We start from the raw sequence: 13,447 nt of genomic DNA, 5'->3' as shown, positions 1-13,447 counted from the left end.
ACTTCATTATTTTCTGTCTTCCTGAACAAGAACATAAACTCCTTAAAGGAAGAGAGAAACTTCTATTTTTTTTCCCATTGCTGTATACATGGCATCTAGAACAATGACCAATACACAGCAGGTACCCAAAAATATTTGTTGGAAGAATAAAAATGTGGTCATTTAATTATTTGAAATATTAAAAAATTACTATCAAAAATTCTAACGCCTCACAGTTGATTTTCTTGGTTTTTAGCTATACCAACAATTGTTGAAAAACAAAACTGAGATTATTTTCTCTTGCCTCTCTGTTTCATGTCTCACTGAATGAATCAGAATTTTTAGAACAATGTTAAATAATGGAAAGAACAGACATCCTTGACTTATTCCTAATTTTAACTGCAATGAAGAGACATTGGAGCAGGAATAGCACAAACACTTATTAGGGCTGGACTCGAGTAGCAGAAGTGTGAGAAGTGGCTGGGCTAAAACAAAAGGGAGTGGTAAGGATATGATGAATGAGGGTGCAAACTGTGTAATGGCATTCATGGTCAAAAAGATTTATACTACTGCTCTTTATAAAGAAAATAGGTCAGAGTCAGCCGAAAGGCTGGGACTCAATAACAAGGGATTAAGCAGAAGAAAAGAGAATTTTAAAATGCACTTATCTAATAAAGAATGTTAAATATTTAGATAGCAAGCCTTTTTTTAAAAAATAAAAATATATACATTTTAAACTATAAAGAATAATATTTATATCTCTTAAAAATAATTTTTCTAGGAAGATAAAAATCATTATATTGAATGAAGATATACTCCTGCATTTCATTTCTAAGTTGTCACTTGCTTTTTAAAAGTTTGAGTACTGAACTTCAGATATTCATAAATAATAGGAAGTTGAAGTAAAAGTTGAGTCCTAGATTATCTGTCAAATTCAACAGTAAAAGAAAAAAAAAACAACAACCAAACAAACCCTTTTATTTATAAAATGAGTTTGTTAAATTACCTGAAGTACTTGGATCATTTCTTTTGTTTTTTCAAGGCAATCATTTGATTCATTAACTTGCCCTTGAAGTTTTTTTATTATGTCATTAGTCATCTCAAGTTCTTTCTGCATCTTTATAATCTTGCCTTCCTCATGCATAGCGCTTTCTTTAGCTTCATGGAGTGACGTTTCCAGCTCTTGAGTTTTCTATTAGAAAAAGTACACGTTTAAGGTCTGCCATATAGACAGAGTCACAGTATATAAGTTTAAGACAAAAATAATCATATATAGGAATTAATTTTCACAGATTTCACTAACAAAGGATAGAAAAGAAGAGAAGCCAATGTCACTCAATTTACACATGTATTTCTTTTTATTTATAAGCTGATGTCTTTTGGATTAAAAAATGCCCACATTTTACATTATAAGGTTTAGTGTTTATTAACTAGTTAGCATGGTGCCAAGCATATTAAATAGGTACTCACATTTTAAATTAACACCACTTAGAGAAAGTACATTTGATAATTAGCTTTTTAAAGTAATACATGTCTTTTCCTTTATTTTTATTACCTACTTTTTAACTTGAAAAATACAAGCATATGGAAAAATTCAGAGGCATTTGATGAAGAGTAAGTTTCCCCACCTCAGAACCCTAGCTGACCCTGAATGAAGCAATGACTAAACTCTTTCAGGTGTATCCTTCCAGAAGTTTCCTATGTGTATCTAAGCGTAAGTGAATATTCAGTTCATGAAAACAGTCATACACACAGTAGGAAATAAATATATAGTTACTAAATATATAGTATACTAAATATATAGTTCTGCATTTTAAAAAAAATCTAATAATATATTTTTCAGATCTTTCCATTATCGATACATATAGATCTCTCATATCTGTTTTCATGGATACATACATCTTGTTTCACGGAGATCATCCACTAATGAACACTTAGGTTATTTCCAGTTTTTTCCAAGTACAAAAATACTGGAATTTAAATACCTGAATTTGTTCATATTTATAAGATTATTCACATACATATATATGCAGGTTTTCCTGGAAAATGTGTTTTTTGACCTACTCAGAATTTATTTTTGTTTCATGAGTGGGGTAGAAATCCAGACTCTTCCCCCAGATAGCTAGGTCGTTGCTCTGAAACAAACATTAAGTAAATCGTCTTTTCCCCACTGAGCTGACTGTTACCATTATCATATACTAAATTCTCATACTTATCTGAGTATGCTGCTGAACTCTGTTCTGTTCCAATGCTCTGTTTACCTATTTCTGCATCATTACCAAGCTACTCTAGTTATCTATTCCTGTATCATTACCAAATTACTCAAATTTGGCATAGTTACCAAACTAATGGCATATTATTTCTTATCTGATAGGGCACTTCCTGGGTCACTAAAGACGTAATCTCCCTCTGCTTCTTTATCTTATTGCTTTGGTAGATGGGTTTCAAATTTCTGCTATTTTATCTCTGCCAGCTGACTGAGGTAGTGTAGTGCGGCAAATCAATCAATTGTATACTAGTGACCTTCTAGTTTCCACTGGTAATGATTAAACTAGTGGTTGATATTTTATTATAAGTATTTATTTTGGTAAAAATGATAAGTTATAAGTTATATAAGTGTATAAGTGTATAAGTTATATACACTCTTGGGTGCCCTACTAAGTCATTTTGTGTGCTAACAAAATAAAATAGCATGTTTGCTTTACAGAGTCCCACGTAAGGGTAGTTAATAAAGTAACTGAATTATTCAAATAACATACTGATTCTTGGACACAGGTTAATCTGCTTAAGAAATTTGTTATATTTTTGGCCTCTTCCATTTTGATCTTGATTATAACACTAACCAGTATGAAAGACACTGATGATAATTAGAGAAAAACTAAATTGCTCTTTCCCCCTAAACTAGTTCTGTATACAGACACAGATTATATTTTAATAGAAAGTCACATGATTTAGGAAACTTACACTGTATGGTAATAATACTTTAAGTGTCTGTATCTAGTAATCAAATTAAGCTATGAGTTACTTCTGTTTTATAATCCAAAGGGAAGTTCTTATATAATGTCTAGCTTCATAATTAGTTGAGTGATAGCCACGATAGAACTATATTTAAAAACAAACCTGGGCTTCCCTGGTGGCGCAGTGGTTGAGAGTCCGCCTGCTGATGCAGGGGACAGGGGTTCGTGCCCTGGTCTGGGAAGATTCCACATGCCGCGGAGCGGCTGGGACCATGAGCCTGCGCGTCCAGAGCCTGTGCTCCGCAACAGGAGAGGCCGCTACAGTGAGAGGCCCGCATACCGCAAAAAAAAAAACCAAAACAAGCCCATCACATGGACACAAAGATGGTCCATGTTCCTTAACACACTCAATACTATAATTTTGCTCTGAAGTGTTATATAAGACATGTTATATATAAATGTTATATAAGATGTTAAATGCATTTTTAAGTCTTTGATGAAGTTGCAAATTGAAAAACATAAGAAAGTACATACCTCTGTGGCTTGTTGTGTAGTTCTTGATGTAACACGAAGATTCTTATTGTCTTGTGTAGTAGGATTAACAAGGGCACCAGAGGTCAGGGAGATCTTCAAAGTTTGGTAGATTTTAAACAGTTTTTCATTGTTCTCTCTCATTGATTTCAGATCATGTTCCCATTCTTTGGCTATGGTGGCATTTCTTTCTTCGAATTCTGTTGATTCATTCATTATAGCCTATTGGATAGTAAAAACACCATTATAGCTCTAAGATGAATTACATTAAAAAAAAACCCACTATGAAAATAATAGATTTCTAGGACAAGGCATATGCCAAAATTATTCAGGATATTCCAGAACAGCACTTTAATAGAATGTGAACATTCTTTGTGGTTTGCGTCAGGTCCTGAAATTTCAAACGATGTTGGATGTTGGTGATGAGAATAAAAGAATAAAGGCTGGGGAGCATTCGTGTTGATTTGCAAGATGATAATCTTACCTTATTAGATCAGTACTAATGTATGAAGAAGAATCTGAAGAATTGTGCAGGTTAAAGTTATTATGTATGTTATGACACATATCATGTCATATATAAACATTAACTGATATCTAATAGCAGAGCATAACCAATAAACTTAACAACAAGCTATTTTCATTCCAAACCTCAGTGGTTCCAGGGAAAATCATTCACTGACTTTTGGTAATTAATCTGAAAACCTTGTATTTCTGTGTAGGGAATAATGATCAACCAATGTCTTCTTTTACATCAAAGCCTAACTAACTCTGAAATTAGTCATATCATCTTTTTACTTCCTAATTCCTAAGGGATGTACTTTTTTTGCTCTCATCATGGATGCCTTATTGGTCTTACCTATAAATTTCTTTGTGGTTTTATGGCAATTCTGTCAGACTTGGATCCTAAATTAGCTGTGTTCTTGCTGGCATCCTGGACCCTCCATGGCTCTAGACTATGGACCTCTCACCATACAGAATTACCAGTTCCTTCTTTCAGGGTGCTGGAAGAAGCCACATATCCATGCTGATCCATGCTGATACCCACAGCAGGAGTCCCTACTTTCTTTTCCTTTTTATTGAAGTATAATTGATTTACAATGTTGTGTTAGTTTCAGGTGTACAGCAAAGTGATTCAGTTATACATACATATGTATCTTCTTTTTCATATTCTTTTCCCTTATAGGTTATTACAAAATATTGAGTATAGTTCCCTGTGCTAAACAGTAGGACCTTGTTGAAGGAATCTCTACTTTCTAATCACAACTGGGCCCTCAACATTACAGAACAACATGGAATTATATGGAAATTATCTTATCCAAACATCAGTTATGCTTATCTCCATTGACTGTGGACTTTTTTTTTTTTTTAAAAAGCTCATTTACTATTTTGCTTGGGGTATTCAACAAATGGATGAACAATCTAGCCACAGGAAAACATTTTTTTTTAAACATTATCTATATTTCAATGTGATTTTAGTTTCCAGATGAAGTTAAATTCTTTGTCTGGAAATAACTACCCAAACATAGGAATATAAAACCAATATTAAAAGCTGTAATATTAATCCAGGTCTCTTTGTTCCAATTACATATAATAACAAGCAACTTTCTGATTACTGCATATTTTACTAGGTATATGAGATAGGGATTACTTCAGAAAGTAGAATGAATATTCTGATCAGTGGAAAGTAAAACAAATTAATAAACTGGTCGTAAGCAATGTTGGTTCTTATGAATCTGTCCACTAGGGCTGATCACCTTGGGAACAATGATTACAAACCACATTTTTGAACATCAAAGTTGAAGGATCAGGGCATGTGACAGTGACACCGCTGAGACAAAAAGCATGTGAGTGAGGCCTTATTAATAACGCAGCTGGCTAGGCTTGTCCAGGGCTTTCCTACAGTTGCTGCCTGTAGCCCTGAAACAGGCTCATGCCTCACCTTGTCTGAGCCTACTTGGGGAAAAGGCTCAATTCCTACAGAAGCAGTGAGAAGTGAGAAAAGAAAGAGGAGAATCGCAAGAGGATTCCGGATTCCACAGATTCCAAATCTGTGTGTAACAAACTGATTACTACACACCAAGATTTTGTTATCTTCTTTACAAGTATAAATATATATTTAATTATTCTAAGGAAGCATAATACATTAGAGGCAGAAGATGTTTTACATAGTCAATTTTTTTTTCACAAAGCATATACAAATAAATTTTAAGAAAATACTTAAAATTAAGTTGCTCTAAGTATTTTTACAAATGAAGTATAAAAATTAAAGCAGACAACAACAAAAAAAATGAGGTAGCACAAGAAAATTACTACTTACAATTATTTTGTTATTATAGAAGTTATTCACTTGAAAAATACTATCAGTTTCTTTCTGGATGCCATTTTTAAGCTTTTCTATATCAAAACGAGCATTCAACCACTCTTCCAAAAACTGGGTCATTTCTTTTCTATTACTTAGTACTTGCTGAAATTCAGTCTCTATGCTATGGCAATCACTTTCTGAAAAATCCTTGAGAATTTCCTGAGAAAAATAAGCATTGAATCACATGAACATTAGAAAAGTTTTAATCTAAATATCATAAAAAGGGGAAAACACCTTATTGAACTCTTATTCTTAATATTTTGAAGTACTGTAAATATAATTCTAATTTAAAACTTTAGTTATTTGATAAAAAAATTTTAGTGTATAGCCTAATGGAGGCACGTCTACAAATCTGCATGTTAGAATTAAAATCCCTCAAAACTATAAAACTGTGACTAATAATCACAAAATATGAATTGTTTCTGGATGTAGTTTTTCTGTGCATAAAACAGGCTGTACATGGTTTTGGGAATTGAATGCCAGCCTCATACTGCTGAGAGGGAGCAGGACACTTCATGCAGAGTTGTTGTATGAAAAATGTTTCTGACTCCCAGTCACAGATCTAGGAAGTTTTAGAAGGCATTCGGAAACTTATTCTGGGGTTCCATGAATTCCCACTTGATGATATTACATCTATTTTCTGTATCTTTGGGGTTCTGAAAGGAGGTTAGACTATTACTTGGCACTCTTTACATCTGACCAGCTGTCATTCTGCAACTGACTTTTAATTTTTGGTAAATAAAAATGACTCTAAACATATGAAAAGGTACTTTTCTACTTGATAAAAAGGCTTGAAATCTAATTAAACCCATTTTAAACAAATTGTACCTTAATATGCAGATCCATACTCTGGCTCAATTTGAGGTCCCTTAGTTCTTTGGGCGGTACATCATAATCTTGTTGAAGGTGCCGTATTTTAATTAGCAGTTCATTTTGCTTTTCCACTTCATCAATAAAAGCCACTTCAAGTTTATTGATGGATTCATGTTGTTCTTCCTTTATCTTTGTAACATGGCTTAACACATACTTGCAGAAAAACATTAAACAAATTGGGAAATGAAACTTGTACCACATTTAGATGAAGTTTTAAACCCCTGAGACTATGAGGCAGGATGGCATCTCTTATTATCTATATCCTCTGGTAAGTGAGGGAGAAGGAAAGAGCCTCTCTCTATCCCCAATTTTCTCTTCTCAGCAACTTGGGAGAATAACTTCCAGGCCTCCATCTAGTTCCATATTTCTGACTTGCCCCTGGATATACCTCATGGCTGTCCTACAGTTACCTCAAATTCAATAGATTTAAAATGAAAAAAAAATAAAAAATAAATAAAATGCACATGATTCCTTTCCCTAGAAACCCACCTTTGCCTGTTTACCCGCCTTTTGGTTAATTATGTCATCAATCACCCAGGTCCCAGCTAGATACCTGAGATTCATTTTCAACATCTTCTGCCTACCTCGATTGGGTAACCAAAATGGGTATGACATGTCCCCAGATTTACTTGTCAAGCATATTTAGATGTGTGGCTTTAAGGTGACAATAATTTGAATGCCATATGCTTCACGGATCTCCTCAATAAGTTCTGGATATCTGATTGCCAGGGTTTGTGGAAGAATATCAGGGCGTAAGGGGCAATTTACCTAGGAAGGGCAGATACCAGCTCCCTACTTCCTTAACACCCACCATTCCTTAACTCTTATAATTTGGCCTTTTCCTTAACTACTCAACTAAAACTGCTCTGACAGATGTCACCAGTGAGCTCTATGATCAACAAATTGAGGAGATCTCTTCAGTCCACATTCTAGCTGACTGAAGCATCTGCCACTCTTGATTACTTCATCTTTGAGGTACTCTCCTCCACTGACTTAAGTAATAGCACTGTTGCTTGACTCTTTCCTGTCACTTTCACTTTTCTAACCTTGAACCCATGAGTTGCTCTTTTCTGCTACTGTCTCTTGGAGAACTATCTTTTCTGGAGTTCGGATCTTATCCGAACTTATCCCCCAACTCTTATTCCTCTCTTATGTTTTCTGGGCGACCTTACACATGTTGTGCAATCTACCATCTATATGAATACCAAATCTTTATCTTTAGTCCTGACTTTTCTCCTGACAAGCCTCAGACTCTTGACTAAATGCCTGCTTGGTCTCCCTTCTTAGACATTCTGTCTTAGGTATCTCTCTCTACCTCAAAACATCTCAAACTAAACACCTAATCTCTTTTCCCTCTCTATCTCAGTTAATGGTACCACTCTCCACAAACCTGGCTAAGCCCAAATCCTGGGACTCAGTCTAAACTTCTCTCCCATACCTCCACCACCAATCACAGGAACTACTATGTTAAGCTGCCAAATGTTTCTTTAATCTCGTCTGTCCTCTCCATTCCTATGAATCCTTCCTTAGCAGTAGAGTCGCTCACCATAGCTCATCTGGACCACTGCAACTGTCTCTTATCTCCTCTCTCTGCCACTAGGCTTATCCTCCACAAACTCACTTCTTCTTTGTCTGCAGTGAAGTATCTAAAATGAAAATCTGATCATGCTACAGCCACCACCTTAAAATAACTGTCCAATGGCTCTGCCTCATTTACAAAATGAACTCCAAGCTTTATCATTTGAGTCTGTCTTCTACTACAGTCTTATCTTCTTTAACTTTTTATCTGGTATGTCATATAATCTAAACGTACTTCTTTCACTACACTTATTACCTGTTTATATGTCTGCCTAACTCACTATGAGATCCTTGAGATGTTATTCATACTTGTCTCCTGAACACCTGGACAGTGTTTAGGCCCATAGGCAAAGCTCAGGTTTTGTTGAATAAACAGGTCCTAGGTGCACTGAGGACTTGCACACACTGTTCTTAGACCCAAATAATCTTTAATTCAGTTGTAAATATACTAAATAACAAATATGTCAACTCTCAAAGCAGGACTTAAACACTAAAGTTTGTAATGGAAATTTATAATGATATTTACAAAGATATTACTAAAAAAGATGGTACCTGAAGTTTCTTCATGACTCTATGAAATTCCATGGAACATCTTTGGTTTGCAGTGAGAAGTTTTTGAATTTGCTTGCTTTGTGGACATGGAAGTGAGAGGTTTGCTTTTACTCTAATTGAGAGCTCTTTTTGTGTTTCGATTTCCTTCTTCAAGTCAAGAGACAATCTATTTAAGCACTCATAATGATTATCCATCTCTGAGTATCTCTTAAGAAGCTCCTAAAGAAAATTAGAATTTATTCAATTTACCAATTCACTCTAATTTAATAAGAAATAGTCTCAGCCCTAGAATTGCAACAAAACTTAATTCTTTAATACTTTTTGTAGGAGAAAAATAAATTACGACCTTCATGTTTATAAACAAAAGCGAACTCTTATTGTTGATTTTGGATTATAGAAATTATTGTGGAAATTTAAAAGAATTTAAACAAATATAACAAAGAAAACCAGAAGCAACCATTGTTATCATTTTGCTGCATTTTCTTTTGGTCTCTTGAACATCCATGATTTGAAGGAGCATTTATTTACAAAGTCTGAAGAGAAATGTGAGTGAATTCAATCTAGTATGTATTGTAGCTCAAGGCTGAATGCTGGCTTCTATGTACAGAAGGAAGTGTAAGTGAGCAGATAGGTGACTAAGAATCAAACTAGTTATATGTCAACTTGGTGGAGCCTCTTCACATATTTCTATTATCTGCCTAGAATCCAAGTTTTCTAACCTTTGATCAGAGTTTGTGTTCAGGTTCTAGCTCTGCCACTTGCTGACTGGGGAAACATTGAGTCATTTTCACCACTACAAAATGAAGACCACAATAATTGCCACAAAGTTTTCTAGGGGATCAAATATTAAATAATATCTATATCTATGCAATCTATAAAATACATAGACATTATAGTTTAAAGGAAATAAAATTATATTTGTAAAAATACTTCTATGCCCAAGTTTTACTTTGTCAGACCTGGTTTCAAATCCTGAGTCTACTAATTTACTACCTATGTGACCTTGGGTAACCACTAAACTTCCTCTCTGAGCCTCAGTTTGTTTGTTTATAAATGGAACAATAAAACCCATCTCATGAAGTAAAGCACCTAGTACAGTGCCTGCATGTGGAAGGCACTCAATGAGCCTAGGCCCATCAACACAAATGACGAGAGGCTAGGCAAGTGACCCCTTGGTCAGAGTACAGGTGGAAGAACAGATTAAGTTCAAGTTGTTACAGTCATGTAATAAATAACATGTTTAGTTCAGGGTGTTAAATTATAGAAGGGGCTTCTGACAACAACAAGCTCTCTTTTTTATAATTTAAGGAAAAGCTAGATAGATGTTCATTAATGTGGGATGTTGGAGGGGGGATTCTTCCTTTAGTCTTAGAATGAATCACATTATGGCATGGAACAGCACTGTATGGTCATTCATTTGCACTTTTAAGAAATACGTACTGAATGCTGATACCTGTCAGGAATTTTTCTAAGTGATATAGCCATAACCAACACAAAAAAGTTTTTAGGGACTTTGCATTCTAATAGGGGTGAGAGTAAATCCTGTTGGCTTTACCCTCAATATGTATTCAGAATTCGAACACTTCTCACCAGTTCCGCTGCTACCTCTTTGGGCTGAGCCACCATTACCTTTGCCTGGGCTACTGAAATTAGTCTTTCAAATGGTCCTCCTGCTTCCACACATTTTCAAAAACATTCCTTTAAAATGTAACTCAGATCATGTCTCTCTGTACTCAAAATTGTCCAAGGGATTCTCCATCTTACTCACAGTAAAACCCAAAGTCCGCTTAAGGCCCCACAGCCTGCCTCTTCCCCATTAACTCCTGACCTCACTTCTAACTGGCTATCCTCCTTCTTGATGTTCCTGGAACCCACCAGGCAGGCTTCTGTCTCAGAAGCTTTCTACTTGCTGTTCCCTCTGCTTATACTACTCTTCCCCTGTATACCTGTGTGGCTTGATCCTTTACTTTTTTCAGGTGTTTGCTCAAACATCACCTTTCCAGTGAGGCCTGAAAATCACAAACTCCTTTGTTTTCTGTGTGTGGTGTATGCACGTATATATGTACACATATACATATTTGTACTAGATTATAAAGTTTAGAAAAATATTGAGCATTATCTATTCATTCCACATTAGGCCTTTGGAAGGGTATTACAAATAATCATTTGTAATATTAACAGGAGAGCACTTACTTTTATCCTGAAGCACTTTTCTCTCAGGCTGTCTATAAGGTGTTGGTTTCCATCACACAGTAATTTTTTTTCATATTTTACTACCTCTTCGTGGTTCTGTTGATTCTGCTTTGATACAAAGAAATAAACAAGGCTTCAGCTATAACTATATTAACATATAATGTCTAATCATATACTTTGATTACATTTTTATCTTTTCAATAATGGAATTAAATATCACACATGTAACTCAAAAGCAATGTTAAAAATGCTCAGAAAATGAATAACAGTAACACTAAGTCTTATGCTGAGTGACCTCAACTCATTGGAAAAAGTGGGAAAACCACATATTTTTTGAAGATAGGATTTGTTGCTTTACTATCTATAGTTGCGAATTGGATTTTAGATATATCTCTGGTTCCTACTCTTACAAATCTCTGTCTTAGAATCACTGCTGCCAACTCATATATGCTAGCAAAATCAAGTATACTACCTATGGTGTTCCAAGCCCTGTTCATATATTCTTTCCAGCACCTTGGAACAGAAAATTCATATCCTGTTTATATTTTGTATTTCTGATTAAAAGTGCAAAATAAAACATTATTCAATAAATATTTGTTGAATGAATTAAGCCTATAAATTTAGTTAGAGCCCACATAAAGATGATTTCCAACTGTCTGAAATTTCTACTGAGATTACAAATGGTATTGCTTTCCATTTTATTATTTCTTTACTATGAGATAATGATGAACATGAGAATGAAATATGAAAATAAGATTTTTATAGATTTCATACAATTTATTTGTCTGAATTTTATAGAGGGATTCAGTTCAGTTCTTTAAGATATGTGATTCTGAATATCTATAAATATTAGTAGAACTTCCTTTTTTATACTCATCTTGCTTTTCTTCCTTCTAACTTCACTAACAAGAGCCTATGTTTAAAACTCTATCGTGTAGAGGTAGAGAAATGAGATATTTAATCTTTTACAAATATTTCTCCACTGAGAATAATGTTATTTCCTGGTTTAAAAACCCCTTTAAAAATTACACTGAAGAAAATAGTCTGCTTTATTTAACAATTTTTTTCTTAAAACTAAAGAATTGGGAGGGGAGTTTGGGGGAGAATGGATACATGCACATGTATGGCTGAGTCCCTTTGCTGTGCACCTGAAAGTATCACAACATTGTTAATCGGCTATACCCCAATAGAAAATAAAAAGTTAAAAAAAAAAAAAAGGTATTTTCTGAAAAACAAAAACATTAATTCGAAAAGATAAATGTACCCTAATGTTTATAGCAGCATTATTTACAATTGCCCAGATATCGAAGCAACCCAAGTGTCCATCAACAGATGAACATATAAAGAAGATGTGGTATATATATATATATATATATATATATATATATATATATATATATATATATATACACACACATACACATACACAATGGAATACTACTCAGCCATAGAAAAGAATGAAAATTTCCCATTTGCAACAACATGGATGGACTTCTAGGGTAATATGCTAAGTGAAATAAGTCAGACAGAGAAAGACAAATACTGTATGATATCACTTACATGTGGAATCTAAAAAATATAATAAACTATGAATATAACAAAAAAGAAGCAGACTCACAGATATAGAGAACAAGCCAGTGGTTACCAGTGGGGAGACGGAAGGGGGAAGGGACAATATAGGGGTAGGGGATTAAGAGGTACAAACTATTATGTATTAAATAAGCTACCCGGATATACTGCACAACATGGGGAATAGACAATATTTTATAATAACTATAAATGGAGTATAACCTTTAAAAATCGTGGATCACTATATTGTACACCTGTAACATATAATATTGTACATCAACTATACTTCAATTAAAAAAAATGTTCTTACCAAAAAAAAAAAAGTGGTAATATCTGAATAACATCGTTTTGGCTTCTTTTAACACTATTTTCTATTTGTGTGAAAAATTATAATTAATAGTTTCCCTCGGGCTTCCCTGGTGGCGCAGTGGTTGAGAGTCTGCTTGCCGATGCAGGGGATATGGGTTCGTTCCCCGGTCCGGGAAGATCCCACATGTCGCAGAGCGGCTGGGCCCATGAGCCATGGCCGCGGAGCCTGTGCGTCCGGAGCCTGTGCTCCACAACGGGAGAGGCCACAACAGTGAGAGGCCCGCGTACCGTAAAAAAAAAAAAAAAAAAAGTTTCCCTCATTATCCTTTACTGTCTGTAGACGTTTCCAGGAAATATAAAACAAAACACTGTTACCCTTTCCAAGAAAGCTTGATTCTTATAGTTACTAGATAGGGGAAGATTCTGAACTCACTCTAGCTATCATTTCTCTCAATGTTTCTCTTAATTGGTCTCTTTCCATTTTGAGAGACTCTTATTCTCTTTAGCTCATCTCTTTCCTTAGCTACAATTCTTATTTCTTCAA

At 34.6% G+C, this 13,447-nt stretch overlaps 1 protein-coding gene across 5 annotated transcripts in view; it reads right to left on the bottom strand.

Annotated features, from left to right (window-relative positions):
* Positions 1-13,447, bottom strand: part of CENPE (centromere protein E) — a 72,701-nt gene that overhangs the window by 13,411 nt on the left and 45,843 nt on the right. For 3 of the 5 annotated variants that reach the window (XM_082603686.1, XM_082603688.1, XM_082603690.1), the window contains 6 exons: positions 11,026-11,133; positions 8,833-9,051; positions 6,658-6,855; positions 5,785-5,988; positions 3,471-3,689; positions 986-1,171 (listed from right to left, as the gene is read on the bottom strand). In XM_082603686.1, coding sequence (XP_082459812.1) covers positions 986-1,171; positions 3,471-3,689; positions 5,785-5,988; positions 6,658-6,855; positions 8,833-9,051; positions 11,026-11,133 — 1,134 coding nt within the window. The remainder of the gene's footprint in view (positions 1-985; positions 1,172-3,470; positions 3,690-5,784; positions 5,989-6,657; positions 6,856-8,832; positions 9,052-11,025; positions 11,134-13,447) is intronic. The other 2 variants (XM_082603687.1, XM_082603689.1) reach the window with 1 other exon arrangement.

This window comes from Mesoplodon mirus (genome assembly GCF_964341445.2).
Source record: "Mesoplodon mirus genome assembly, chromosome: 2".
Lineage (NCBI taxonomy): Eukaryota > Metazoa > Chordata > Mammalia > Artiodactyla > Ziphiidae > Mesoplodon > Mesoplodon mirus.
This window is presented reverse-complemented; position numbering and strand designations above follow the sequence as displayed.